At 51.7% G+C, this 27,214-nt stretch overlaps 1 protein-coding gene across 1 annotated transcript in view; it reads left to right on the top strand.

Moving 5' to 3' along the window:
• Positions 1-510: 510 nt before the first annotated feature.
• HS3ST4 (heparan sulfate-glucosamine 3-sulfotransferase 4) overlaps positions 511-27,214 on the top strand; it is a 377,245-nt gene continuing 350,541 nt past the window's right edge. The window contains exon 1 of the mRNA XM_036280669.1: positions 511-1,241. Coding sequence (XP_036136562.1) covers positions 511-1,241 — 731 coding nt within the window. The remainder of the gene's footprint in view (positions 1,242-27,214) is intronic.

The following is a 27,214-nucleotide window of genomic DNA, read 5'->3' as shown; positions in this document are numbered from 1 at the left end:
CCCCTCCGCAGGCGCGCGCGAGGCGCACCCCCCTTCCCTCGGCGGCGCGGGGCGCGCGCCCGGCCCTCCGCCTCCCCTCGGCGCCGCTCCGCTCTCCCGGCAGAAAGTTAGCAGCGGGGAAGGAACTCGGGGCCGCAACAGCGCGCGGCGGCGGCGGCGGCGGCGGCGGCTGAAGCAGGAGCCGCGGCGGAGCTGAGAAACCGAGGCGCTGCAGGCAGAGCAGGTGCAGCCGGCGGGTCCGCGCGCCCCCCTCGGTCCCCTTGCCAGAGGCTGAGGGGGGAGTGGTGGGGGGCCACCCGGACTCCGCGGGCAGAGCGGGGAAGGGGGCCATGCGGCCCGGCTTCCCCCCGGCGCAGCGGGACAGCGGCCAGGGCCGGGGGCGCAGCGGCGTCGCTTCATGCAGCCGGGGCGGCTGGGCAGCGGCGGCGGCGGCGGCGGGGGCGGCGGCTGAAACCATGTCCGGGCAGCGCTGGGGGCCGCCGCCGCCGCCGCCGCGAGCCGGGAGCCGCGATGGCCCCGTGGCCCGCACCTCCTCCGCCTCCGCCTCCGCCTCCACCTCTCGCCGCGCCGCCGCCGCCCGGCGCCTTGGCTAAGGGGCCGCCGGCGCGCAAGCTGCTGTTTATGTGCACCTTGTCCCTGTCAGTCACCTACCTGTGCTACAGCCTCCTGGGCGGCTCGGGATCCCTGCAGTTCCCCCTGGCGCTGCAGGAGCCGCCGGGCGCCGCCGCCGAGCCCCCGCCAAGCCTGCCGCCGCCCTCCCTGCCGCCTCCCCCCGTGCGCCTCGGCGCCCCCTCGCAGCCGCCCGCGCCGCGGCCGGACAACGCGAGCCGCGTGGAGCCGCCGGAGCCCCCCGAGCAGCCCGCCGCGCCTGGGGCCGACGGCTGGGGGCTGGCGAGCGGCGGCGGTGGCGCAGGGGGCGCCTGGCTCCGGACCCCGCCGGCCCCCAGCGAGATGGGCACGGCGCAGAGCGCGCTGCTGGAGAGGGACGCGCAGGAGTCCAGCACCACCGACGAGGAGCTCTCAGGCCGGAGGGCGGCCAACGGGAGCAGCGAGCGGGGCGGCGCCGCCAGCACCCCGGACTACGGGGAGAAGAAGCTGCCACAGGCGCTGATCATCGGGGTCAAGAAAGGGGGGACCCGCGCGCTGCTGGAGGCGATCCGCGTGCACCCGGACGTGCGGGCGGTGGGCGTAGAGCCGCACTTCTTCGACAGGAACTATGAGAAGGGCTTGGAGTGGTACAGGTAGGACCCCGGGCTCGGCGGTGGGGAGACTCGGGGCAAGTCCTGGTGTTGCCCTGCGGGTCCTGCGCCCCGCGAGGGCTCTGCGAACCGTGGCGGGGCTGCCGAGGGCGCGGTGGAGAGGGCTGGGGGCCAGCTGGGGATCACTTTATTTCAGGGCAAGGACAGGAAGAGGCAGCGGGCTCTGCCTGCTTGGGCTCCTCGTCCAGGTAGCTGCATTCGGAACCTACGCAGCCCCATGTCCAGGAGTCCCCGGCCCTCGTGCCCTGGGAGTGTTCCCTCACGCAGGCTCTCGTGGGGCGCCGCGCTTCTGTGCTGGGGGTGCTGAGGACTGAGGCAGGACAGCTATGGTGACTAACGGGCTTTGAGATCCAGAATCTCTCCAAATCGCCCTAGGACGAATTTGCGTGGTTGAAATTCAATTTGAAGTATTATTTTCAGGTTGTATTTTCATTAGAGCAAAATGAACAGGGAATAGTTAAAAAGATGGTGCTAGCGAGTTTGGGCTTTCTAGTCAAGACTGAGGATGTTCTCCGTCTCCAGAACTTTCTATCCCCTTTTGGCTGAATGAACACTGGGTTGTTGTTGACTCTGGAGCATCATTGTCGACGTGACATGGGGCCCTGAGTGTTGATGCTCTGGACCCCTGCCCTTTTTCAAGAGATGTTCATCTCCCTCCCGCCCACCCCATCCTCTCCGTCAGCGGGAGCGAAGGCAGAGGAGGGAACTAGAAAGTTAAGCGCAGGTAAAACAAATCAGCCCAGCGTCCTGCCATCCCTAACATTCAAAAAGCCACTCTGGTGAGAGTGGATGCCCAGATGCAAACCTCCTTTGCTTGGCTTTTCCTTTTTTCTTTCCCTCTTTCCTCCTGTTTTATCTCTCTTGAGAAGACAGATCTGGATGGCTGGCCCCATCTCTGTTGCATCTCAGAAATTAATTGCAACTGTCAAACAGAAACACAGGCTATGCCAGTTAAAGTGATGTTATCATCTTAACAGAGCCAATAGGTAAAATAGGGATTGTTTCCTAACAAGTTGCTTTCCTGTTGAAGAGATGGACTTTCTAACTTTAAATTACAGTCTTGGGAAGTTTTAGAAATAATAACTTCAGAAACATATGATATGTATATTGTGATTGATCCCCAACCTCCCAACCCCCACCCCCACCACTTTTAAAAACATGCCTCTTCCTTCGTAAGCTGGAGAGAAGTACACTTTGGCATCAACATTCCTGCACATTAAATGGAAATAGCAAATGTGTCTGTTAACATTGTGTCTGTTTCAACAGAGAGAACTAATTGCAATATTTCAGGAGGCTTCAAACAGCCCTTTCCTATCAAAACATAAAACAGCAAATGCCTAATTTAACTGGAAAACCAGTATCTATAACATCACAAACCATGCCTTCCAGTTTGCAGTTATCATTACAAAGGTGTTAGGATGAATAATGCAACCACAGAGGAGCATGATACCTGGGGCGGGGGTGTTCAGTTGGTCGCAGGAAGGTTCTGGCTTCCCCTGTGGGGGCAGCTTTGGCCTTATGAGAGTAACTGGCTTTTTGTTCCAGCCTAATTTTCAAGCTGGGTATCTTTGTAAGAAGTGCCAAATGCCCTTTTGGGGAGAGAGTGGCATAGAAATCAGATCTTTCCAAAATGTGTTTGGGTAGTTTCGCAGCAGCGGGAAACAGAAGGGGGTGTTTGAGTCAGATGACCTAAAATAAAGTTGATGAAGAGTGTGGGGCGGGATGCGTGTCAGGAAGCTCCGTGGTCCGGTCTGCAGAATTTTTCTGACTGAAAAGAGAGATGATCCTGATTTTCCGACGTTCTTTTTACACTGAGGCTGGAAAAGAAGGCGCATCAACTGCCTGGCAGGCAGGACTTGGCTGTGGAATGATTTCAGCCTGTGGTGTTGGGGCTGGGTGTCCGTGCTTGGTAGCTGCCCGTGCAGCTGTTGTGCTGCAGAGATGTGGACGGGAGTGGAGGACCACAGGTGCCCCTGCCCCGGAGCCCCTGCCCCAGGCTCCCGCCACTGGTGGATCCCTATGATGCTTAGTGTTGTGACCGGAAGTGCTGGAGATGAATCTGTCAAACGGGGAGTCCTAGCCACCCACGCCTGGCTGTGAGGAGCGCTCCCAGGAAGCCCCGCACTGACGGGAGCCACATGTGGGACCGCTGGGTTCTCTCTCCAGCCTTACCAGGGACAGCAGTGCTGTGAGGGCACCTGTGGGATTTTCATTAGCTCCGTCTCAGGTCCCGTCTCTGTTCCGTGAAAGAAGAGGGCACCCACCCCGGTTTGTAGAGAGGAAGCCGTGGCGTTGACTCAGACCAGGACAGACCCCTTGCTCGCGGTCCCCTCGTGTGACTCCGTCGTTTTTTGGTGGCCTCTGTACTGGTGTGGTTCCCCCTGCTCCCCGAACACCACGTATTCTGTCTGGAATCGACTCGTCTGTCTGCTGGGTGAGGGGGCCTCTGGTTAATTCAAGGTTTTAATTCCCCCTCCTCACTTACCTGTTTCTTTTTCTTTTTGGTGTGCTTCCCAGTGGCCCAGTAAGGCTGCAGTGTTCCTGGTGCTTGTGTTTTCCACAGGAGGGGAGTGGGAGGAGGGGCCGCTCTCAGCAGAGTCAGCCTGGGCTCTCCCCTACCCAGCCAGCAGCCCTCCCTGTTTTATTCCCTCCGTGTCACTCCGGTTGTGTCTAAATCCGGGTTTTGCTTTCTCCTGTGCTGTTGATCTAATGTGATTTAAAAACACATTTGGGATTAGAACATGTGCCTCAGATTTTCAGGGCAAGATAGCCTCCTGGATTAGGGTGTGCGTGTTACAGCCACAGAGAAGCGAGCCTCCTTTGGGGACCGGCACAGGCCAACCATTAATAAGGGTGTGTGGGGTAGATGAAGCCTCCCCACCCCCCACCCCGCCAGTGAAAGTGCAGAGCTGCAGCGGCCTGTCAGTGCGAGCTGACACCAGCTCCTGGGCAGGGGCCTTGAACTCCTCTGGGGGAGGGGACCCTGTGGCAGGCCTGCCATGGCAGAACCCATCAAAGTGACAAGGCGGCTGGAGCTGCAGCCTCCCTTGTGGTTGAGACTGGACAGTAACCGTGACCACTTTGCCTTTTGGAAACCACTCAGCCCCAGGGCGACGGGAAGTGACCCTGCATGGTTTCAGGTTGTCCTCATGCCAGCAGTTAACACACAGGTCCCTTGGCTGGGGGTAAGTCACGCAGGAGAGGGGTACAGTCACCCTCACGCTCCCCAGAGGAAAGCGGTCACCAGCATCACCTGCACGTGGGTATCTGGAGAGACGGGAGGAGGACGAGGCCCTGGCATTTACTGAGCACCTGTTGAGGTGGTGGTCAGTGCCTTACAGACGTATTATGACATTCAAGCGTCGTGTTGAGGCTGGGGGGGTAATAGGGGCAGTCCTGTTGCACAGGTGGTTCCCGAGGGCAGACGGCTTGCTCAGGGTGTCTCAGCTGGCCTGCAGGTGAGCTGACCACACCGGCCTCACTGCAGAGTTTCTTCCCCTGCCCTGCACGGCCACACGTCAAGCACTGGAAAGCCTTCTTCCTTCGTTCTTGTGTTCGACAGTCATTTCTCAATATTTACCGTGCTCTGGTCTGCTTCCAGGATGGGATGATGTGGGGGAACAAGAGAGGTAAGCCAGCAGCTCTTCTGGAACCGACGTTTCACAGGGTGGATGGGGAGACAGCAAGGCAGCAGGTCGGTCTCTCTGCCTGTTTCATGTGGCCGCGGGATGATTTAAAGTTACACTTGCAGCTCACATTTTATGTCCACTGGGCAGTGCTCCTGCAGAGCAGTGCTGCAGACTCTGATTCAGCAGGTCTGCGGGGAGCTGAGATCATGTGCTTGTAACTTCCCAGGTGATGCTGATACTGCTGGTCCCTGGACCTCACTCTGAGTAGCAGGGGCTGAAGAGTAATTGGGGCACATGCGTGTTACTTCAAATCAAATGATCAGGGAAATCCTCCCTGCGGATGTGATATAAGTGAAATGAAGGAGTAAGGTTCTTCCATGTGAAGATCGGGGTGGAGAGGTTTTCAAGTGGAAAGAACAGCAAATGCAAAGGCCCTGAGGTAGAAATAAACCTCAAGGATTTCCAAAGTGTTCTTTTATTATTCCCAAAGCATGACTTTTGTAGCTGGACAAAACTGGGTTCAAAACCTGGCTTTGCCATGTACTGGTTGGATGATCTTGGTTGGATAACTGGTTTACCATCACTTGGCTTCAGTTTATCTGAGAGTAATTCCTTCCTTGCAGGATTGTTGGAAAGAATAAATGAAATCATACAAGTAAATACATTTTGTAAACAAAAATGGGTATCCTAGAGCAGAAATCCAGGTGGGCCCAGCCTGGGTCTTTCCAGGTCTCAGATCATGTTGGTCTCATGAGCTTTACTTTCTGTCAGGCTGTCATGATGTTGATGCAAATGTTTCTTTATTGGGGATGTTTTTGGGAAAAGTCTAATAAGGATCGGCTTTGCGATCTATATTAGCTTTACCTTTAAACCAAGGGTTGCCGAGGGCCCAGGGGATCCTACGAAGGGGTGAAGTGAGCGAGGTGGGGAGAGACTGGGGGTGCAGACTCTCCCCAGGGGCAGCCACCGCTCACCTCCGGCTGCTCTTTCCTGGGGCAGATGCGGCATCAGGGTTACGTGATCTCCCACTTGACAAGAAAAAGTTGGAAATTGGGTTTTAATGAGAAATCTCCTGTTTCTTTAATGTTGGCAACAGAGTGAAATTTCTTAAAAGTGTGGTGTGGGCCAACCCTGTGAGACAAACAGAACCCGCCAGTGGGCTGGATGCGGCCAGCGGGCTACCCATTTGCAACCTCTGGTTTAAACCCATTTCCGAAAGTAACTGGCACACCCTGCCCCTTTGCACTTGCCGGAATTGTTGCTTACAGGTGCTATTTGAGTTTAGATCCCCCCCCCCTCCACATCTTGCAACAGCATGGGGGAAATACCTCCCAGATATTTCGCAACAACAGCAAAAGAGGCTAGATATAAACAGGCTCACTGAGGCAGAAAAAGACAATTCACAAATAAATTTCCTATTTGTTCCCAATGAACATTTTCTGGAAGGTGGGAAGATTCTCAGTTGTTCACTCACTGGTCAGGAGTGCCCATGTCTGACCTGTATGGAGAAATTATGCTTATGAAATGGATTCTGGTGAGAGTTAGAGAAGTTGGGTTCTAGGCTGTGTTCTGCCATGTACCAGTTCTACCTGACCTCAACATGTACTAGTTCTACCTGACCTCAAGTTACTTAAATTAATCTCTCTCTCCCTCATCTTTGTTTTTTAGATGATGAGGCAATATTGTTTCCATAGGGCTTGCCCATTCACTCATTAAAATACTTTGGTTCTAGAACAAATTTCTGTGTTATTCAGAGGAAGAAAAGGGTAGCGTAGAAGCAACATTGTTTGGAGAATGTTTTTGTATCTTTGAGCCAGAATTCACCGATCCTCATTGTGTGATATTGGACAAGTTACTTAATGTCACCAAGCCTCAATTTCTTCATTTGGGCTCCGTATAAATTCCAAGGGGTTATGTGAGGATGAAATAAAATGACATTTAAGGTGCCCACACAGAGTTTGTGACAGCAAATTTCCCTCTCCTCTTCTTCCTTCTCTTTCTCTCCCAGTTTTTCCTTTGCTTTGCTTTTCTCTTCGTTTTCCTGCAGTTCCTTCCTTTTATTTTATCAGTCCTGAAGTTCCCAAAGAGAAAGCTATAAAGCATTTTCCGTTTGAATATAGTCTTTTATTTCAAGATTATGTCTGAATGAGGGATTTCAAACCCTGAAGCAGCTCTTGAGTAGCACTCCAGAGAATAATCAAAACTGGATTCCGGAATTTGGTCTCTTGTAACTTGAGCAGAAGGAGAAGAGTCTGACTCCACGAGGTGATGCAGCCAGGACTCTCCGCACGGGATAGGCTGTGGCAGTGGGCAGGCCCAGCTGGGCACCTGACGTGTTCAGCCTGCAGTGGGATCCGTGCCGCTCGCTGGACAGGGCGTGCTCGCGCAGTTCTGCAGAGCAGAAGCACTTGAGACTGCAGGGCTGGCCAAGGAGACCCCGCGAACCCCCGCCTTGACGGCGGCTGCGTTCTCCGGTGTCCTCTTGCCATCGCCACATGATTTATTTTTAGTTTTACTTTTCAGTCAAGTCAGGAGAGAGGCCTGGGGACTGTAGGCGAAGGATGATTCTCAGGCTGTATGTCCGAAAGTTTGAGAGGCTTCGGTTTCGGTTTTACGTACTGGATGCGGATGATGTTCTGGAACAGACTGACCACTGTGCTGTTACAGTAATCACTTGATTCCATCGATTTCTGTGGTTTAACAACCGCCTCTGTAACCGTTTTGGGAATTTCAATCTGAAATTATAATTCACTGAGGAAGCCTGTCAGCCCATCTTGCCATTAATTAAAAGCAAGCAGTCGAATTTTTAAAAAATACTCACTAGTAAAAATACTCACTAGTTAGGACTGCCTTCTTTTAAAATTTGCTTTCGGCCTTTACTTAGGGACGTGGAAGCATATTTACAGGGAAACAAAGCAACATGTGAATTAAGAAACTTTTTGGGGTTGTTAATGATAGAAATTGAACTTAAACTATTATAAACACAAATCTGCAAGTTATTGGAAGTCTGAGGGGCGATTGGCTTTCGGAAAAGCTGAATCCAGAGCCTCAGATGATGTCACCAGGTCTCTGTCTCTTTCTACTCTTTGCCATGTTGGTCTCTACCTGGCTTCACTCCCAGATAGGTTGTCTCCCCACATTCTAGGCACGGTGGCAGCAGCCACCCTAGACAAGCGTATTTTATGTGTATCAATTGTTTTTGGAAATCATTTTCCTTAAGAGCTTCTGTAAGAAACCCCTGCAGGTGTCTGCGGCCCAGCTTGGGCTGTGGGCCCGCTCCTAACCCAGTCACTGTGCAGCACTCGCGTCAAGCCTGGTGGTGTAGCCGCCCCCTGGGGTGGGGTGGCGGTGGGAAGAGGGAAGCAGGGTTAGTCCTGAAACCATAAGAAATACATTTCCCATAGAGAATGAGGTGTTCAGGGTCCTGTTGCCAGGAGAGGTCAGGGTCAATTAAGCACATGTTCATGATCATACACAGATCCGCTCCGGGACAGGCAGGAGACCTCTCTGAGTACTTTATCCCAGGAGGAGGAGCAGATGGTTAATTTGGGAGGTTCAGTGCCTTTTCTTTAGTCATTTGTTTATTCACTCATTGAACATGTATTGATAGTTAACTGTGTGCTGGGTGAGACAGGAATCATTCGTGGCCAGTGGTCGGAAAGAGCTCATGCACCAGAGAAGCGGACAAGTAACTGATTACATTATAAGATCATAAAAGTCCCGACAAAGTGGGATTCACTCCAGGAATGGAAGGATGGTTTAATCTTACAGAAATCTAATAATTTGATTTATTCTTAATATGAGTAAATGAGAAAAATCCTAGGATTTGTTTTATAGATGCTAAAAAGAGATCTGGCCAGATTAAACATCTATTTCTGATTTTTAGTACAACCTGCTGATAAGATAGGGTCATGCCTGAACCCAGCATCATGTTTAGTGGTATAACACTAGAAACACTCCCACTACTCCCGAACAAGACCAAATGCCCATGGTCATCGCTGTTTCTTACCATGACTCAGCAATTAATAAATAATACAGTAGATAAGGAAAAGAATAAAAAAAGTGGGAGGTAGAATTATCACCATTCTCCTGTAAGTTAATCTCTTTGTTGAAAACCCGAGTAACCAATGACTCTATTAGGAACAATAATAGGATTTATTAGTGACTGGCAAAGAAATTACTATGCAAAATCTATGGTTTTCCCATAGGCCTATGTATGCCAGCAATTTTGAAAATATAATGAGAGAAAATATTCTACTTATAGAATCAACCAAAGAAACAAAATATCTAGGAATAAATTCAGTCAAAATTGCAAGGGACTTATAAAAACAAAATTTTAATACTTTACTGGGAAGCATTAAAAACGAGGAGTGAATGGAGAGAGACCTTTTGCTCTAGGGTAGTATTTCTTTCTTTTCGTCCCTTGGTTACCCCCCCCCCTCCGTCCCTCACCCATTTTACTGAAGTTCTCTGCTGCTAGATTGAGACTGATCCTGTGTTTAAGATGGTCTGGACGTGGCCAAAATGTTGGACTTTGTTTACAGGATCCCCTTACTTTCCATGTCTTGTTTGAGCAAAGAGAGGATAGTCAGACAGCTGTTACTTTTCAGATTCAAAAACAGTGTTATAAATCCTTGGTGTGTGGGGGGTGTTGACTGATTTATATCTCAAATGTAGGGGTGGTGGACTATGCCCAGGTGTGGATTAACAGTTAAGTTCATGTAAATTAGTGAATTTAGACTCATTCCTGTTGTTACAAAGCAAAAAACAAATCAGGGACAAGAGATGGTTATTTTTAATGCACCAGGGAGATGAAGATTTGGATCAGAAAGAATAACAGTATCAGCTGTGGCAACAGTAGTAGTGGTGGCAACAGTAGCAATGGTAACACAGTAGCTGCGGTAACAGTAGCAACAGTAGTAACACTGGTGGCAACAGTAGCAGTGGTAACAGTAGAGGTGGCAGCAATAATGGTGGCAGTAGTAGCAGCAGTAGTGATGGTAACAGTGGCTGTGGCGGCACTGGTGGTGGTAACAGTAGCGGTGACAACAGTAGCAATGGTAACACAGTAGCTGTGGTAACAGTAGCAGCGGTAGTAACAGCGGTGGCAATAGTAGCAATGGTTACACAGTAGCTGCAGTAACAGTAGCAGCAGTAGTAACACTGGAGGTGGTAACAGTAGCGGGGACAGCAGTAGACATACATTGTCCTCACATGTGCCAGGCTCTGTTCCAAGCAGTGGATTCATTCATTCTTCACAAGGACCTGATGAGACAGGTACTGTTTTGCCCACATTTTACAGGTGAGGAAACTGAGGCACAAGGAGGTTAGAAATGTGGACTTGGGATTCCAACACAGGCGTATGACCCCACACACAGAGCAGGTCCTTTTGTCACGGAGCTCGTTCCCATGGCGCTGCCCTCCAGCCGGGCGGAGTGGTCAGTCTTGAGCGGTCCTGCCCTCCAGTAGCTTGGATTCCCTGCGTGCAGACCGAGTGGCAGGCCCACAGCACAGGCTCACTGCGGGGTCTTGTCCCAACACAGAAGTGGCTTCCTTTCGGTTCTGGGACCAGGTTCATTCCCACATTAGGGCCTTTTAATTCTGTTTTCTCCTCCTGAAATACTTTGTCCCTGAGCCCTAAGATGAAGGTGTCCCCTTATCTATCCTTCAGATGGTGGCTCAGTTTTGAGCTCCTCAGAGAGACCTTTCCCAGCTTCCCCTCTCCACATCTGAGCCTGGTCCGCTGCCCTGTGTCCTTACAGTGTGCTCTGCTGTGCATCACCACGCTGGTCACGTCTCTCTCCTTCAGGAGAAGGTAGACTGTGTGGGACCAGGGGGCTTGCCCATCTCCTCTGTTGCCAGTGCCCAGAACAGTATTTGGCACATAGCAGGCACTCAGTAATGGTGCCTTATTAATCACTAATTATGAATCAGTGAATTAATGAATGAAAGGCGTACCCTCTGTGTCAGTGGTTCTCAACCTTCCTGATGCCACAACCCTTTAATACAGCTCCTCAAGTTGTGGTGACCCCCAACCATAAAATTATTTTTGTGGCCACTTCATAACTGTAATTTTGCTACTGTTATGTCTTAGGCGACCCCTGTGAAAGGGTCATTTGACCTCCAAAGGGGTCGCGACCCACCGGTTGAGAACCACTGCTCTATGTGCTAAGTTGTCTTCCAAAAACTTCTGGAAAGAAAGAACACATCTTTTGGTAACTCTGGCTGGGGATTGTTCTAAGGTCTTTCTCAAACTATTTTTGCAAGATTATTTTGGGCGTGAGAAAGAGAAACCCACTCAGACAAGCTGTGTGGGTTCAACAGTCTCCCTAAAAGGTCCCTACAGAACATGGCATGGTCTCATTTATCCCACACAGCAGCCTCAAAAAGTCCCTTTTAACAAATCAAGAGAATGAGATCTCACAAGGGAAGCGACAGTCGCGGGGTCACAGAGCAGGTTGTCACAAGCCAGGTGTCTTTTCACTAACATGTGGCTCTTGGCTTCTGGGCTGTGTTGCTGTCACTGCCAAAGTTTCCGAGGAGCCTTCGTTGCTCCTGATAGACTCTTGTGCCCCAAGAGGAATTGGGATTATGTTTCTCTAAATGCATTATTAAAATGGCGTAATTGCCATTTAATAATGAAACGGTTCCGCTGAGGCCCTGTGCTTGATTTGTTACTCCCTGTAGGTGTAGGTACACCTTTCCCCGTGCCTCCAGGTGAAGCGCTTGTGGTGGGTGACAGGTGTGGGTGTCCCAGGAGCAGAGGAAACATTGAAGTCAAACTGCCTGAGTGAGTGCCTCTGTCATAGGGCACTCGGACTGTTTGGAGCTTTGTGGTATTTTGAAAAACAAAGCTGAACCTGGAGTCCGAAATTAAGGATTTGAATCTGAGTTCTGTGTCTGCCTCGCTTCGTGTGCATAGGTGAGTATTCAGCCTCTGAGCCCGTGTCCTCATCTCTGCAGTGGGAAAAACAGCCTCTAGTAAGTGCGCAGTGATTTTGCAAGGATAGGATAATGGTGATGTGCTGGATCTGCTTTGCCTCCCTAGGTTACTTGTTACTAATCCACACACGTTTGCATGAATCCCCCTGGTAATTGGTTTTCTGGAATGTTGCACTCCAGGGAGTACCTGAAATACAGGACAGGCACTCTTATCATAAAGTTAGATTAAGAAGTTTAATTTACAGAAACATTATGGACCGTGGATATCAAAGCTAGTGAGGGCAGACCGCGATCCCCAGAATTCCCAGAGCACCCTGTCTGTGTAACTGTTCTACTTGACTCGTGACCATTGCTGCATCTGCTTTTATCCCAAAAGACGGAGAGAGCTCGAGGGTACATCTGCTTTTCAGGATTGCCCTGAAGTGGCGGCGCTTGGGAGGTGACAGAGACTCATGTTGTTGCCCATTGACGTGTCCTCCCTTTCTCTTGTGCACCTTGTCAGGGGTTCCCACGCTGGCTGCCTGGCTAGCCCACCTTCTAAACTATGGAAGGCAGGATAATGCCTCCAAGAGAACCCATCCTAATGTCCAGAACCTGAGAATTGGTTTGATCACCTGGCTCAGGGGAAGGAAGCTTGCAGGTGGAACTGTGATTGCTACCAGCTGCCCTCAAGATGGGGGTTATCCCGGTCATCTGGACGGGCCCAGTGTCAGCACAGGGTCCTTTTATGTGGAGAAGGAGGCAGATGAGCTTGAACCTGAGGATGACAGCATGGCGGGCTCCACCTGCTGTTGCTGGTTTTGAAAACGGAGGAAGGGGCCACGAGCCAAGGAACTAAGGCAGCGTCTAGAAGCTGGAAAAAGAAAGGAAACTGCTTGATTCTTCCTTCGAGCCTCAAAGAAGGCAGCCCCGCTGACACGTGGACTTTACCCTTTTGGCCCAGAGCTGCTGGTGGTCATTTGTGACTGTAGCAATACATTCTCCTCACACATTTCTAGCGGTTGCGCTCTTGGTTTTTTCTTCCCTTTGCTTTGTCTTCCTTTCGGGAAAATAGCACCTCCAGGGCTTTCAGGATCTCTTGCCTAACAGCAACATGGATGTAAACATGCACGGTTTGCGGACGGTCACTGTGCTAGTTAGGGTAAAAACCTGTGTTGCTGCCAAGAGACCCAGCATACAGCGGCTTCAGCCAGACTGGTGGTTTCTCGCCCACGTTCACGGTTTGTGCGCCCTGTGGCGACCACACACGGAGAGGGGCGCCGGCGACAAGCGTCGTGCAGAGGTGTGCATGGGATGGCAGCCAGTCTGGATGGAGGGGGAGGGGGACTCCAGGGATCGCTCAGAGACCCGCGTTCGTGTCTTTCCATCTTGGTGCTCCACCGTCCCCCAGGTAGCTTGTCAGAAATGCCGAAAATCAGACCCTGTCTCACATTTCTGAAGCAGAATTTACATTTAGATGATTTTTAGGTAATTTCTGTGCACAGAGGCTGAGAAGCACGGTGTAGACTAAGCTGACTGAACGTCAGCACTACTGCTGTTTGGGGCCAGGGTGGTTGGTCTTTGTTGTGGGGCCTCCTGGGCATTGCGGGGCATCTCGGAGGGTCTCTCTAGCCCCCAGATGCCAGGAATTCGGCCCTCGCCCCCAGTATTAGCAGTCAAACAGGTCTCCAGACGTTGCCAGATGTTTCCTGGGGCAACGTTGCCTCTGGCTGGGAAGCTCTCCCTGCCTCAGTGGGCTTTCTCCCCCGCAGGTCAGAGCTGGGATTCTACCCACGTGCATTCCCGCTGCAGGACCACGGTGAGGGCGGAAGCCCAGGAAGAGTTTCCTCTTAAGCAAACTCTCGTTTTGTCTGGGCGACTTCACTGCGTGGCCGTGTCTAGCTGCAGAGAAGCCTGGGGACGTTCTGAGGTGTCTGTGCCCAGGAAGGAGGGGCGAAGGGGTCAGGGGACAGCTGCTAAGGTAGTCACACAAGGATGTGATCATACCGTGTCTCCTTTTATTCTCTCCTGGCAAGAAGTAAATCAGTTGGAGGGTGAACTGAATTGAGAAGGCATCGCGCGCACACACACACACACACACTTTTGCTGTTGGAACACAGAACTGTTTTAGGAAGTCACCAGATATTTTAGAACATGTGAAATTTACCTGGTTCACAAATGGTATATTTTGATACCAAGACTTTGGTATCTTCTAAACTTCAATCATGAATATTACTCTTACAGTTTTTTTTCCATATAGATGTACTTGTCTATATTGATTTTTTTACACAAGAAACAATAATTTTCCTTAATAATTTGAAATACTCTCATTACTATAAATGTGTTTATGAGATGGAGGCATATATACATATATATGTACACACACACACATAGCTGTATGTGTATATTTATATATGTATGTGACTATCTATCTATCATCTATCTACATTTCTATGTCTCTGTGTGTCTGTCTGTCTCTCTCTCTGTGTCCATCTGTCTGGCACCACCCTCATGGCTTGCCCAGGCTGCTGTGTAGACTTCTATTCTTACTCATGATGATGCTCTTGGGCCCCTACGGTCAGCTCTTCACACAGTCCCTAGAGGAAGTGATCCTTTTAAAGCAAACCACATCATGCTCCTACTTTAAATTTTCCAATAGCTTCTTGTCAACCTACAAAAACAACTGATCTTGATCATGGTCTGCAGGCCCTACAGCATTGGACACTGTCCACCTCTTCCACCACACTCATTTGCTTTCTTCTCTTTGCTCTTCTGCGGGAACCACCTGGCTTCCTTCTGTGCCTGCAAAGCCAGACATGGCCCTGCCTCAGGGCCTTTGCACTTGTTGCTCCCTCCACCTATATAGCTTTCTCCTTAGATAATAGCATGGCTCCCTCTTCCCTTTAATTCAGGCCTCTGCTTGACTGTATCCCTTCAGCGTGGCCTTTTCTTGTACCACCTGGACTGAGCCTGGTCACTCCTGGTGGTAATAGCTCCATTCATTGGAAATTGCTGCAGGGTTGCTATTAATATTTTCCTACACTTGATAATTACTTCAACTTCACCCAAATTAAGACCCAGGTGTCTAAATTTCCTGGTTCTTAACTCTCCCATTCTGATGGGAAGATCTTGTTTGATCTGGTGCCAACAAATGACCTTGACGTTGCTGAGGTCAGTTTAAGATGTTTCTGTAGCACTCAGCTGTGCCTGGTATTTAAGCACACGGCCACTAGGTGGTAGTTACGGGACATAGGGTGTGTCCACAGTAAGGCATTTCCTGGATGTAAGCGCCAGTGACTCCTGGCTCCTTCCAGCCTGGGGCCGCCTGGAGTATTTGCCCTGTATAGCAGAGCCTTTAGAAAAGGGTCACCTTCAGTAAGCAGTAAATAGGCCTCAGAACAGAAGTTTACAGCATGTGCAAAACAAACACACTCAAATGCAGCCGGGCATCTTTTTTCTTTAGTACCCATGTCTTAGCCAGTTTTTGTGTGTGTGTGTGTGTGTGTGTGTATGGATACAGAGAATATTGCCCGGTGGCATTTTTCTTTCCTTCTTGGCATTCCTGTGACCATCTGAGTATGGACACACTGTGAGCAGACATGTGACCATGGATACGTGTCAAGACATTTAATATTAGGAGATGTTATTACAACACACGTGCCGGATAATTGGTGCACTACCCACTTCAGATGTGAAAGTTGCATGGCAGTTTCAACCAGCAAACCCGGACCTCCCCCGAGCCCCCGATGTCCTTAGAATACAGCAGTGTCCTGACCGGCTGTCTTTCACTCATGAGTTGCTATATTGAGGGACCTTCTTTAAGGCGACCTTCAACTCTTGGCCTTGGTGCTCCTAGATTTTCTTGGGATTGTGTTTCTTATCAGCCTCTTTACCTCTCATTCACCAGGAGGAAGAAATTGCCTAAAATAATATATTAGAGCATGTTTAAAGAGAAATTTTCTTGTTGATTAGAAACGTGGCTTTAGCTGTGGAACTCGATTGGTTAGGATTCTTCTGGTTAGAACACAGAAATTAGAGGTAAGATATGAACCAAGAAAGGAATTGAATGGCTTGTGTATCTGAGAAGTCCTGGGGGGGCGGGGTGGAGGCTAATTAGGGCTTAAACAATGTCACTAGGTATTGTAACAATAAGAGTATTTTGCAGTTTACTGCCTCTGAGGCAGTTGGCTACTTTCTTAAGCTCTATCCCCTTGTGCCCGTTGGTGGGTGCTGGTCCAATTTCCTTGCTCCAAATGCAGTAGGAAAAGTGCATCGTCTTTGCCCCGGACGTCTCTGCTGAAGCGGCATTGCAGCTCTGTTTCCTGGGGCCCCGTGCGCACCCAGCACCCGGTCCTGTTGCCCAAGGGGTGTGAGGTTTGGGGCACGGCTTCCCTGGATCAGGGGTGGGAGTCGGTGCCCCTGTGGGCAGGAGGGTGAAATGCGGGCGTTTTCCCAAAGCAAAAGCAGGACGCAGTTATGAAGAAGGGAAGCGGATGCTGGTGCCAAAACAACAGATGTCTGTTGCGAGTCTCGTCTGTTCAGATGTAATCTTTTACCGAAGTACAGCCGAAGGAAACACACACACCGAGGCCTCCAGGGGCTTGTGCGGTGAGGGAGGATCTGGGCGCTGCTCTGTCTCCCACTAAGGAGGGCACACAGAGGCTCAGGTCCCCCACCTCACCGCTCAGAGTGTGGCTCCTCTGCAAGCAGGAAGGAGAGAAGGGAGGAGGAGAGAGAAGAGGGAACGCCGGAAAGGACACTTGTCTAGTGTCTCGCTAAGATGTGTTAAATACTGAAAAATAATGGAAGAACCTGCCCACAGAAATCACTAATTATTTATTTAGAATCTTCTATTTCCATTACCTCCTGAACAACCCCTAAAGCTGCCTGCGAATATTTAAAGGGATTGCATATCTTACTAGAGAATTCTTCAGCTAGCGAGTGAAACAGTTTTAGCACATTCAGTCTTTCTGTTGGGATCCACTTCGAGGCGAGGGGAGAATGAGTTGGCTTTTCAGTCTTAGCTTAACAACCGGGGGGCCCAGAATTCCCGGAACAGCCCTGGTTCTGTGTCGTCTTACTGTCCTCATGTAACGGAAGGCTTACCATAGAGACTTACATGTGACTTGATTTTCTTATGGTTTTGGAAGACTTTTTATGGAAATAGATCCACATTTTTGAAAAAAAAATTATTTTGTCAAATCTAGTGTCCTGACATAAAAACAGGCACATTGTGTGTCGTCTGGGCGTCTCATGGTGCCCACGATGTTTCCTTTGCGTGGGAGCGTGTGCGTCTGCAGATTGCGTCTTGAGGGTCTCTGTGAAGATCCCCCTGCAGGGATCCCTTGTAAACCCCTGGGTCACTGTTAGGTCCAGGCCGTTTTCCATATGACCTTTGACCTCCTTGAGGCTCGGGCTCCAGCCATCCCTGACACTGTCCTCCTTTGCTGTGGGTTCCTCCCCTTCTCCCCTGTGGAGTGGGACCCTGTTTCTCATCCCCCCAAAGAAAACCACAGGCCTCTTTCCCTTAAGGGCTGGCCTGCCGGAGGAAGACGCAGAGACCTGACGAAGATCCTTCTTGTTGGGCACCGGTCTCTGTTTGGCCCTTCCGTTTGGATGTACGTTTTCAGAGTTCTCCTCCAGATTTCTTGTGACTTTGTATAAGGTTCTCAAGACTTCTTCAAAAGTCTCCTTTATTTCAGAAAGCGGCAAAGTTTAATAACCAATAGATTATGCAGGAAGATAGCTGTTGTGGTTTCTACTTCCCAGCAACTGTGCTTTCGCCTATTACGAATTCTTTTTTATTAAATTTTTTTTTCCTTTATTGATTTTAGAGACAGAGGAAGGGAGAGGGAGAGAGAGATAGAAACACTGATGAGAGAGGACACTGATTGGCCATCTCCTGCATGCCCCCACTAGGGATCGGGCCCACAACCTGGGCATGTGCCCTGACCGGGAATCGAACAGTTAACCTCCTGGTGCATGGGTCAGCGCTCAACCACAGAGCCACACCAGCCGGATCTGTTATGAATTCTTAATAACAGTAGCTAACTTGTGTTCCTGTCCCTCCTCCATGTCACTTAGTCCTCACAGCAACCCCTGTTGAGTTAGGGTGCTGTGTTTTTGTGGAAATTGAGGCCTAGGGAGTTGAGGAGTGATGCCCAAAGACCCACAGGTCATTACTGATGTGACCCGGGTGTGAGCGGAGGCATGCAGGGTGCACGTCTGTGGCTGTGATCTTGTGCAGCTGCTCCGAGAGAGAAGGTGCTGGGGCCTCGGCCCCCCACAGTGACCAGAGTCCAGCGGTGGGTTCTGCCGTCTGCAGACCGTGCTCACCGGCAGGCCACCTCTGCGGCTGGCGCTCACGTCTGCACCTTGCAGACGAGCTCTGGCTGCACTGTGCGGCTGTTTGGGGCGTGAGCCTGCCTGTTCTAATGCTGTGCAGCACTGTCGATAGCGCCCGCCTGCCGGGGTTGGAGATAAAGGTCTTGGCACCTTGAATAACTTCGGAGAGTCCTACTGATTCTCCAAGCCCTGCTGGGAACTGGCAGCATCAGAGACCCCGTGACCCAGCTGTGCCCTCTCCACATGGGCGGCTGAGCCCGGGAGTTGCTCTGGGCTGTATTTATTTACTTTATCTATCTGTCTGTCTGTCTATCTATCTATCTATCTGTCTGTCTGTCTGTCTATCTACCTACCTACCTACCTACCTACCTAGGTTGTATTTATTTATTTACTTATGTGTCCATCCATCCATCCATCCATCCATCCATCCATCCATCTATTTAATCTTTTTGTTAATCCTCACCAGAGGATATTTTTCCATTGATTTTTAGAGTGGAAGGGAGAGAGAAAGAGAAACATTGATGTGAGAGAGACATACCATTTGGCTACCTCCTGCATGACCTTGATGGGGGGGCAGGTGGGGATCAAACCTGCAACCCAGGTACCTGTCCTTGATCGGGAATCAAACCTGTGACCCTTCAATCTGTGGGCTAACTGAGCCAAACCAGCCAGGTCCGGGCTGTATTTTAAAAAGAAGCTAGGCTACTTCCGGCGGTGTGCGGGATAGAGCGCGGGTCTGACCTATGGCCTCGCTGTGCGACTCCCTGCAAGGAGGCGCTGGGCACACTGTCCCTCTGTCAGCCACATTCTTGTGCTTTATGAGAATCTTCCCTTCCCCTCAAGGCTGACAACTGCCTTTGGACAAATGTGCTCAGGAACAGGACTCTGGTTAAAACTGAGTCATAAGATCACTCCCTTGTTACCAAGCTCCGTGACCGGCCCCTGCTGCTGTTTGCGAAGTGAGTGCTGGTCCCTGTGTGGAGGGGCCGACCTTCGAAACCTGGCTGCTCGCCTTGCCCGGCTTCGTCTGTGCCCTGCTCGGGCTGCACCTGCGGGCCACACCTACGGACTGTCCTGTCCTGTCCTGACGGGGGAGCTGCTCTTCGTGCGGCTTTGCCCCCCACACTGTGTGGGACATGATGGCACGTTGACCGGGCGCTTGTTATGTCCCCCAAGAACTTTTCCATGTGCTGTCTCCCCAGACTGTCCTCAAGACACCCCAGGATAGAGGTATTCCTTTTTAAAAATATAGTTCAGTTTGTTTTTCTTTTATCGTCATAAAAAAAACCCCACAAAAAAACAAAATGTACAACTTGCCATCCCGACCAACGTCAAGCACATGGTTACGTACGTTCGCACTGTTGGGAAACAGATCTCCAGGGCTTTTCTTCTTCTTAGTCTGACTTTATAGCCATCAACGTTATTTTCCTTAACAATAAGCCACAAACATTTTTTTCTGTAGCACTGAGAATGTCCTTATCTCCATTTCGCACAAGGGGAAACTGAGGCAGGGAACGTTAGACGATTTGCCCAAGGTCACCCTGAAGCCCAGAGCCTCGCAGGCCAACTCTGTAATTTGGTCATAGTTGTATCCTAATCTTCCTAACTGCCCAACCCTTGGGATACAGGATTTCACTTAAATTATTTTTATTTAAGCGATATATATTCAGTGAAGATAATTAGGAAATATTGAAAGCATAAAAATATTCACCCAAAAGGTAGCTATTACTAATAATTTACTGTCAGCTCTTCCATAATTTTCAATGCTTACAAAGTATATATAAATAGTTTTCTAAAAAATGTGTATTTAAAAAATAATGTGCTTAGTTTCACCTAAAAATATATTGTGAACATCTTTCTATGCTTAAAATACACTTTTATAATATGATTTTCACATTTTTATGAGTGTGAAAGTGATATAGACAATGGGCTACCCCACAAAGTTAGGGCATAGCCACAAACAAGTTACAGAAATAAACTGCAGGGGAATAAGGAAGCAAAGGAGGCAGCCTCACAGCAACAGCGACGGCAACTGGAAGAAAATGATAGAGTGTCAGAAGACAGTGTAGATTTATCTTAATAATGTTGGATGGCAGAGTCCTTTGAAATTAAGATTTTAAAAAATGACAACCCAGAATCCATAAGGGAAGGACGGTTGGATTTGCACACAGAGAATGTAAATGCATGCATGAGAGAAGACCCGCCAACAGGTGTGTTGGTCTGGTCCGGCTGCCGCAGCAGACCGCCATCCCTGGAGGCTCAAACGAGAGAAATCTGTCCGCACCATCTGGAGGCTGGAAGTCGAAGGTCACGGTGTGGACAGGGTGGGTTCCTTCTCAGGCCGTCCCCGCTGGCTTGCAGCAGGTGACCGTCTTCTCCTCCCTGTGACCTCATGTGGTCTTCCCTGTGCGTGTCTCTGTCCACATTTTCTTTTCTTCTAAGGACACTAGACATAATGGATTAAGGCTCACCTTTGTGACCTCATTATAACTTAGTGACCTCCTAAAAAGATGCTGTCTCCAAGTCCATCATGTTCTGAGGTACTGAGGGCTAGGACTTCCACACATGAGTTTGAGGGGGCACACCTTAGGCCGTAACGCGGAGTGAAAGCCCAGCGTGGAGTCTGAATAGCATGGACAAGACACACTTGCAAACATGGTTTAAGGGCCGAATTTGCCTCTCCCTGGGGAGCTTCTTGGATGCCCTGGTCACCTCTGCTGTCCTTATTCTTCCTAAGCTGCTCAGACGTGGTGTCATCCCCACCCCAGCTTTGCATGTCTCTGCTCTAATCTCTGTTAAGAGATGCAGTTAAAGTTTGATTTTTAGAGGCCAATCTTGAAAAAAAAAAATCACCCTTTATTGTAAAAGTCACATGAGCTGGTGTTAGACGAAAGAGACGCTAGCGAATAGATGAAAATAGAAGGAGAGACTTTTCCTGCCTCTGTGGCTCGCACCCTGTCCCCTGCTCTCCACTTCATTCCCAGAAGGAGCCACTGCTGACAGTCGCTGCTTCCTTCCCGCCGAGCCGTTGTCAAGGGGAGCAAGAGGAGGCCATCGATACAGTCTGGTGACACTGGCGAGGTGCATTGGCACCACTAACACGGGTGCACCGTGCAGTGAGTGACCCCCACGCTGCTTCACCATCCACAGGCCGAGTGTTGGCTTGGATCTTTCCAGGATGCTGAGTGGTCTGGTGATACCCCATCTCAGCTGAGCAAACGCCAGCTCCGAGGTGTCCCGGAACTTGCTCAGAGACACAGAGCTGGGGACACTTAGGCCAGAGCTGCTGACTTCTGCGCCTGCAGTGCGGTGGTGGCTCGTCGTTAGCTCATGAACACGGCCTGGCTTAGAGGTCCAGTTCCTGCACTGTCATCTCGACACGGCTTCCCGGTCGGGCTGTCTCAGGGAACGGCCACGCCTCTCCGGGGACAGCTCCTCAGGCTGTGTCCTTTGCATTCACAAACAAGGTGCGAAGGTGCCACTGTGCTCTGGGTGCACACGTCCGTGTGGGACACCGGCAGACGTGCGCGCTCTCAAGTTACACAGCCTTTGCTGCGTTTTGATAAATTGTCAGAGTTCTTGGGAAAGACCTCCACGTAGCCTCCAAGTAATGATACAGATTTAGTAAAGCTCAGCCCCTTTTCTGCCCCAGGCACCTCACTGGCTCTTGATAAAAGCTTTTAATAATAAGGATGGGTTCCATGTGCAATTACCGCAGGATGAAAGAAAATAGGCAGTTGGAGTGTGGTTATCGCACTTGGATACTCTTATTTAGAGTTTAGTTTTTATTATCAAAATAATGCTCAGTGCTCCTTTCTCTTCAGCACAAAAGGGGAAAAGTAAATACTTCCTTTCTCTCTTTGAACTGCTGCAGAATCATTTTTTCTGTAAGACTTGAGAATTCACAGCGAGGCCAAAGATTCCTTTTTTAACTTTCCCAAGTGAATTTAAGAGCGGTGACAGGGTTGCTTCAGCTCAAGCAAGACCAGGTTTCCCAGACGCTGGTCAGCAACGGGCGGGCAGCCTCCGCGGGTCAGTTCCGGCAGCGCCGGGGCCGTCCTGTGTGCCACCCACCCTCGGGGGACCCGCCGCAGCAGACCGCCCGGCGCCCCAGAAGTGCAGCTTGCACCTGTCGGCATTTTGCAGATCCCAAGGCAGGCATATATGAGTGACAGTGGGAAGGCCCTCCGAAGGCTCCTCCCCCACGGGACACAGGCAGAGATCAGGGAACTGGGCAAGAACAGAGCTGAGCAGTTCCACGGGGGCCCGTGAGGCCTGGGCCTGTGAGTTAAGATAATTCGCACAGTGTAGGGTCGTGGTGGTTTTCTTCAAGATGCAAGAGGTGCATTCGTGTGCCTGTTACTGGGACGAGATGACTTGCTGGGCTGATGCTCTGACCGCTGAGCCAAACTGGCAGGGCTGCCCGTGTAACCCTCCATGGAGGCGCTCCTTGACGTGATGCCAGTTTCCCTGGGGGAGTCTTCCTTTCACTCTTGGTGTGGAAGAGTCTGCTCTTTATCTCTCATTTTTTGTTGGCATGTGACAATCTGGAATAAAGACTGTGTTTCTGGTCCAGCCAGTGTGGCTCAGTGGTTGAGCCCTGACCCACGCACCAAGAGGTCGCCAGTTCGAGTCCCAGTCAGGGCACATGCCCAGGTTGTGGGCCTGATCCCCAGTGGGGGGCATGCAGGAGGCGGCCAATGTTCTCTCTCATCGATGTTTCTCTCTCTCCCTTCCTCTCTCTCTAAGATGAAAAAAAGACAAAAAGACTATGTTTCTGGGCCTTCCTTCCGCTTGCTGTGGCTGAGGAGGCTGAGGCCAGGCCCGTGGAATTTGAGAACGGGTTCTGGGTGTGACTTCCGAGAAATGTCCTTCCAAGGACACCCTTCCTTGTTGTTGACCAGAATGCGAACAAGAGCTGAAGCTTGAGGGGTGAGCTGGCGCGAGCGAGAAAGGCCCAGCTCGAGGGCAGCGGAGAGGCAGCCGGAGCGCCACGGGGCCCTCTGAAGGCGGGGCAGGTTTCCGTGTTGCCTGAGCCATGTTATTTTGGGGTTTCCCGTGATCTTGGCTAAAGTTCATCGTAATGGACATGTTCCAGGCACCACGTTTAACGTTCTCGGTAGACCATCTTACGATTGTCCATACTTTACAGAGGAGGAAGTTGAGACTTAAAGAGGGAAGTGACATTAATTTGTCCAAGGTGACACATTTTTATTTTGACCGATCCAAGATTTTAGCCTGTTTGACCCCAGGACCTGTACGTTTAACCTGTATACCTCCCAGAAATGACCCCCGCATCTGTTTCTCAGTTCCTGTTGGCCCCTCAGCGTGCCGGGCACGTGCTTGTGGTCAGGTCTGGCTCTTGTGGCAGAAGCAGCCTAGTCAGTCACGGTGAACACAGAACTATGCGACTACTGGGAGGGAACAGACCATGACACGGAGTGGACTTTGAATAGCAAGAGGTCTGACTTTGTGGGGGATTGGAGGGACTTGGGAGACTGTCTTAAGGAAGTGCCATCTGAAGGGTGAGTAGGAGATAAAGGTGCGTGTGTGTGCGTGCATGTGTGTGTGCGTGCGTGTGCGTGTGTGTGTGTGCGTGTGCGTGCGCGTGTGTGTGGTTTTGGGGGCGCAGTCCAGGCAAACAGAATAGCATGTACAGTGGCCTCGTGACAGGCAGACGGAAGGGTGGTGGGAGAACGCAAAGGCTGCGATGGAGCAGAGCAGAGAGGGAGGGTGGCTGAGATGGGTCCGGAGGGGAGCTGTGCAGGAATGGTAGGACAGGTAAGATTTGGGACCTTGTCTCCAGAGACATGGAGGTGGAGGGCAGTTACATGGTTTCAGCAGACAGGTGGCACTGTCACGCTCTTCCTTTGCAATGGTCATTCTGGTTGACATGTAGGGAGTAGAAGGGAGGGACACAGATGTGGCCACGTAGAAAGTGCTCAGAGTAGCACAGGAAAAATGTCTGGGGGCTCAGACCAGGGAGGGTGGTGAGGACGGAAGGACTGGGTGACATCTGGGGGCTCAGACCAGGAGGGGGCGGTGAGGACGGAAGGACTGGGTGACGTCTGGGGGCTCAGACCAGGGAGGGGCGGTGAGGACGGAAGGACTGGGTGACCTCTGGGGGCTCAGACCAGGGAGGGCGGTGAGGATGGAAGGACTGGATGACGTCTGGGGCTCAGACCAGGGAGGGGCGGTGAGGACCGAAGGACTGGGTGACGTCTGGGGGCTCAGACCAGGGAGGGGCGGTGAGTACGGAAGGACTGGGTGACGTCTGGGGGCTCAGACCAGGGAGGGGCGGGGAGGATGGAAGGACTGGGTGATGTCTGGGGGCTCAGACCAGGGAGGGGCGGTGAGGATGGAAGGACTGGGTGACGTCTGGGGGCTCAGACCAGGGAGGGGCGGTGAGGATGGAAGGACGGGGTGACGTCGGGGGGCTCAGACCAGGGAGGGGCGGTGAGGACGGAAGGACTGGGTGACGTCTGGGGCTCAGACCAGGGAGGGGGCGGTGAGGACGGAAGGACTGGGTGACGTCTGGGGGCTCAGACCAGGGAGGGGCGGTGAGGACGGAAGGACTGGGTGACCTCTGGGGGCTCAGACCAGGGAGGGCGGTGAGGATGGAAGGACTGGATGACGTCTGGGGCTCAGACCAGGGAGGGGCGGTGAGGACCGAAGGACTGGGTGACGTCTGGGGGCTCAGACCAGGGAGGGGCGGTGAGGACGGAAGGACTGGGTGACGTCTGGGGGCTCAGACCAGGGAGGGGCGGGGAGGATGGAAGGACTGGGTGACGTCTGGGGGCTCAGACCAGGGAGGGGCGGTGAGGATGGAAGGACTGGGTGACGTCTGGGGGCTCAGACCAGGGAGGGGCGGTGAGGATGGAAGGACGGGGTGACGTCGGGGGGCTCAGACCAGGGAGGGGCGGTGAGGACGGAAGGACTGGGTGACGTCTGGGGGCTCAGACCAGGGAGGGGCGGTGAGGACGGAAGGACTGGGTGACGTCTGGGGGCTCAGACCAGGGAGGGGCGGGGAGGACGGAAGGACTGGGTGACGTCTGGGGCTCAGACCAGGGAGGGGCGGTGAGGACGGAAGGACTGGGTGACGTCTGGGGCTCAGACCAGGGAGGGGTGGTGAGGACGGAAGGACTGGGTGACGTCTGGGGGCTCAGACCAGGGAGGGGCGGGGAGGACGGAAGGACTGGGTGACGTCTGGGGGCTCAGACCAGGGAGGGGTGGTGAGGACGGAAGGACTGGGTGATGTCTGGGGGCTCAGACCAGGGAGGGGTGGTGAGGACGGAAGGACTGGGTGACGTCTGGGGGCTCAGACCAGGGAGGGTCGGTGAGGACGGAAGGACTGGATGACGTCTGGGGGCTCAGACCAGGGAGGGGCGGTGAGGACGGAAGGACTGGGTGACGTCTGGGGCTCAGACCAGGGAGGGTGGTGAGGATGGAAGGACTGGTAGATGCTTTGGGGAGGAGAATTGATGGGCCATGGTGCTGGCCTACTTCTGGAGGATGAGAGAGGGGCGTCAGCAGGATCTCCTGGGTTTCTGACTTGGGTAACTGGGCGGGAGAGTGATAACTTGATTCCCCATGACAACCACGGGTGAAGAGCTGGCTTGGGGTATGTGTGAACCTGTGTAGCCTGCCCTGGGCCCTGGGCCTTTGAAGAACAGTCAGTCCGATCCCATGAGTTTTAGTTAGATTTCCCTTCAGAAACACCTCGCTCCGGAGAGGTAGCGCACCGTGTTGCAGTGTGAGAATGTGTTGGTGTGAGCAGTGGCTTAGTGGACCAGGCTTCCGTGATGTGACTGCTCTTTGTGGGACACTGAAGGTGAAGGCAAAGGGACTTGCCTCTGGGGTCTTGGAGCAAGAAGGGTGGAGTGCTGTAGAAGCTTCTGGGCATGTCCCAACCTATGGAGAGAGCTGGGTTACAGCAGGAGAGAAGAGAGGGAAATAAACAGAGACGAGAGGGAGAGAGGGAGGGAGACAGACAGACAGACAGACAGGGAAAGAAAGAGGCAGGCTCAGACCTTATTTTGTTTTAGTTCTTTAATCCAGGTGTGCCTGAGACCTGCTCTGCCTGAGTTTTGTAGTGACTTGAGCCGGTACATTTCCTTTGCTATGTAAAGCTTGAAGTAGGTTTCTGATACCTTCATCTGGACCCTGATTAGTCAGGGGAGACAATGAGTTCAGTTTCAGAAAGGCTGAATTTCACACGGTTCTGAGACAGCTATAGGTGGATAGCAAATAATTGGATAGACACATCTGAGCCCGAGGGACAGAGCTCGGAGGTACGCATTTGGGAGTTATCAACAGGAAGGTGATCCCCGAAGCCAGGGTTAAGGTGATTGTGCACAGGGAGCAAGTGCCTAGTGGGAGGAGGAGGGGCCTAGAATTCCCCTTCAAAACCGGGTGGAGAATACATAAAGATGAAGGAAACAGATGTAGGAGACCCCTAGAAAACGAAATGCACTTTGTGGCACTCAGGGTTTTGAAAAGGCAGGCGTGAGCAACCATGTAGAATGCCACTGAAAGACCTAAACCTGCGTTGGAAAGTGTCCGTTTAACTTGGACAGAGCTCGAGGGGAGGGGCCCCTGCGATGTGTCCTCTCCTGAGAGCAGGGACAGGTGTCTCCGCTGCAGAGAGGCGAGAGGCTCAGCTTGACTTTCCTTCTTGGGCACTGGGGGTAGTGGAAGTGGGGGCAGGTGTAAGGTGCCCCTTCCTTGCCAGGCACTGTGGAGGCCAGGCAGGTGGGAAATACCCTTGTGGAGCTCGGTCTAGGTAGGAAGACAGACCGGCACATGCCAAGCATGATTTACATCAGTAAGTGCAGAAGGTGCCAGTTTGGATGCTTTTGGCTGTAAGCAGGTGAAACCTAGGGAACAGGGACTTAGGATATTTAGATTTCACTTAGCAAGAAATGCAGACCGATGGTCCAGGATAGATCCAGCAAACTACGCTGTGTCAAGGGTCGGCTGGCTGCATCCTTCCACGCGCCCATGTGAGCCTGCCGGGTTCGCATGTGGCTTGTCAATCATGATCTGGAGGTGGCTGCGGTC

Source organism: Molossus molossus, unplaced genomic scaffold (assembly GCF_014108415.1).
Source record: "Molossus molossus isolate mMolMol1 unplaced genomic scaffold, mMolMol1.p scaffold_m16_p_3, whole genome shotgun sequence".
NCBI classification, from domain to species: Eukaryota; Metazoa; Chordata; class Mammalia; order Chiroptera; family Molossidae; genus Molossus; species Molossus molossus.
The sequence above is the reverse complement of the archived record's forward strand: the minus strand, read 5'-3'. Positions and strand labels throughout refer to the sequence as shown.